The sequence below is a fragment of the Sycon ciliatum genome, unplaced genomic scaffold, assembly GCF_964019385.1.
Source record: "Sycon ciliatum unplaced genomic scaffold, ocSycCili1.1 SCAFFOLD_2558, whole genome shotgun sequence".
Lineage (NCBI taxonomy): Eukaryota > Metazoa > Porifera > Calcarea > Leucosolenida > Sycettidae > Sycon > Sycon ciliatum.
The window spans coordinates 1,258-3,276 of record NW_027044832.1 but is presented as its reverse complement, the minus strand read 5'-3'; the positions used below and the strand labels follow the sequence as shown (position 1 = coordinate 3,276).

General features: G+C 51.7%; 1 protein-coding gene across 1 annotated transcript; it reads left to right on the top strand.

Moving 5' to 3' along the window:
- Positions 1 to 467: 467 nt before the first annotated feature.
- On the top strand, positions 468 to 1,566 carry LOC135830643 (protein decapentaplegic-like; the record flags this gene model as incomplete). The annotated part of the gene is given in 1 exon segment (XM_065342872.1): positions 468 to 1,566. A coding segment is annotated over 1 exon segment (552 nt). The 3' UTR covers positions 1,031 to 1,566.
- Positions 1,567 to 2,019: the final 453 nt, after the last annotated feature.

Here is a 2,019-nt window from a genome sequence, read left to right as displayed (position 1 = left end):
TCTCTCTCTCCTCTCTCTCTCTTTTCTCTCTCTCTCTCTCTCTCTCTCTCTCTCTCTCTCTCTCTCTCTCTCTCTCTCGTCTCTGTCTGTCTCGCTCTGTCTCTCTCTCTGTCTCTCTCTCTGTCTCTCTCTCTCTGTCTCTCTCTCTGTCTATCTCTCTGTGTCTCTCTCTCTCTCTGTCTCTCTCTGTCTCTCCTCTCTGTCTCTCTCTCTGTCCTCTCTCTCTGTCTCTCTCTCTGTCTCTCTGTCTCTCTCTGTCTCTCTCTGTCTCTCTCTCTGTCTCTCTCTCTCTGTCTCTCTGTTTTTGGTGAACGAAAACATCTCAGGCGTTTTCCAACCAAACTGATAATTCGCCAGCGAAAATTAAAAATTTGTTGTTTTAACAGTAGCAGGAGATGAAGTGACGTTGAGGGTGTAACTTGCTGTGCCGTGCACTTCCCTTTTCTGTTTTGAACTTATCTGCAGGAAGTCTGTGAAGATGAGTGCACGCAAACTACTTAGCACATTGCTATTGTGCGCCGTGGTAAGCCGTGTGGCCTATGGTGCTAGCCTCGAAGCCGCAGCAGCACAAAACAGCATCTCTGTCAACAGCGACCACACCGAGCCTGAACTGGCAGTAGCCGCAGAGCAACAGGGTCAACATGAGCCAAGCCAGCCAGGTGGCGAGTCAGCTACACATATCCGTCAGAAACGAGCCACCAGCGGACCCTGCCGGCGTACTTCGGTCACAGTCGGGAGGCAACTACTGGAAGGCATCGTCGGGTACAACATCGACGGCCCGGCAACGTTCCCAGTGGCCTATTGCACTGGTGGCTGTACTCTGGGATTGCCACCTTACCCTGTGGTGAACAGCACTCACCACGCCCTACACGAGTACTTCCTTTTCACCCAGAGTCCACGCAAAGTGAGAAACCTGGCGTGTGTGCCGAGCGCGTACAAGCCAGTGCAGATCAGGTTCCAGGCTGGATCGCCTTACGCTTACAACACGGGCTACTACAACCTAGATGTGGTTGGTTGCCAGTGCGTGTAGAGGGAATACAAGGTGTGCGCGCCTGTGTGTTTGGGGAGGGGGGAGGGTCGTGCGCGGACATGTGTGTTTCTGTGCGCGCGTGCGCATGTGTATAATGTGCATGTGTATGTGTGTGTATGCGCGTCCGTGTGTATGTGCGTACGTGTGTTCGTGCGTATGTATGTATGTATGTATGTATGTATGTATGTACGTGTGTGTTGGTGCATGCGTGTGTGCGCGTGCCTGTGTACCTCCTCGGGATGTCATCAATTTTCTCTATTGCATTCGCTGACTGGTATGCATTTCCCATGTTTGGCCTTTTCACCCGTGCTCCGAGTTGATAACGTGCTCGTTCCCACCCCACGCCTCATACGCGTCCTGCGTCCTTAGTCCTTATTTCTTTCGCTGCTACATTGTGTGTCGTGTAACTAATACTTGCATGAATCCCTTTTTGCGGCATATGCCACTAGGCAGGCGCGGCGCGACACGGCCCCTTCCATCATACAATCACATGACAGTTTATGTTCCACGTACATGTACAGGTACCTGGACTTCAATCCTTTGTGTTCTGAACCCAATTGACAGGCGCCCTAGTCAGCTGCCTGTGCCACTCACAACCCAAAGTCAAGTTGTGCAAAGTTGTGGCCAGGCGCAAGGGGTACGTGCATGCAGCTAATGGGGTTTCTCGGCACTTGTGCCAGTGGTTGTGAGACTTATCCACTCGCCCCCACCGTTAGGCGCTGCATCTGCCGCTAGGGTTAACCGGGTGTTAGCGGCCGTCGTGAGTTCCCTTCGGGAACGGACACGATAACTTACTTATTTTACTCACAACGTATGAAGCTTTTTTTACCGTTGCGTTTGTAACTAGCCTGCATGCACATTGCAGTTCCCAATTGTATCGTGATCAGGAACCAATCAACCCCGAACCGTCAACCCCATTGCCCTCACGTTGTGCAGAAAGAAGTCTTTCGATGATGTCACTACCGGTATTTGAGTGACTTTGCATGAAG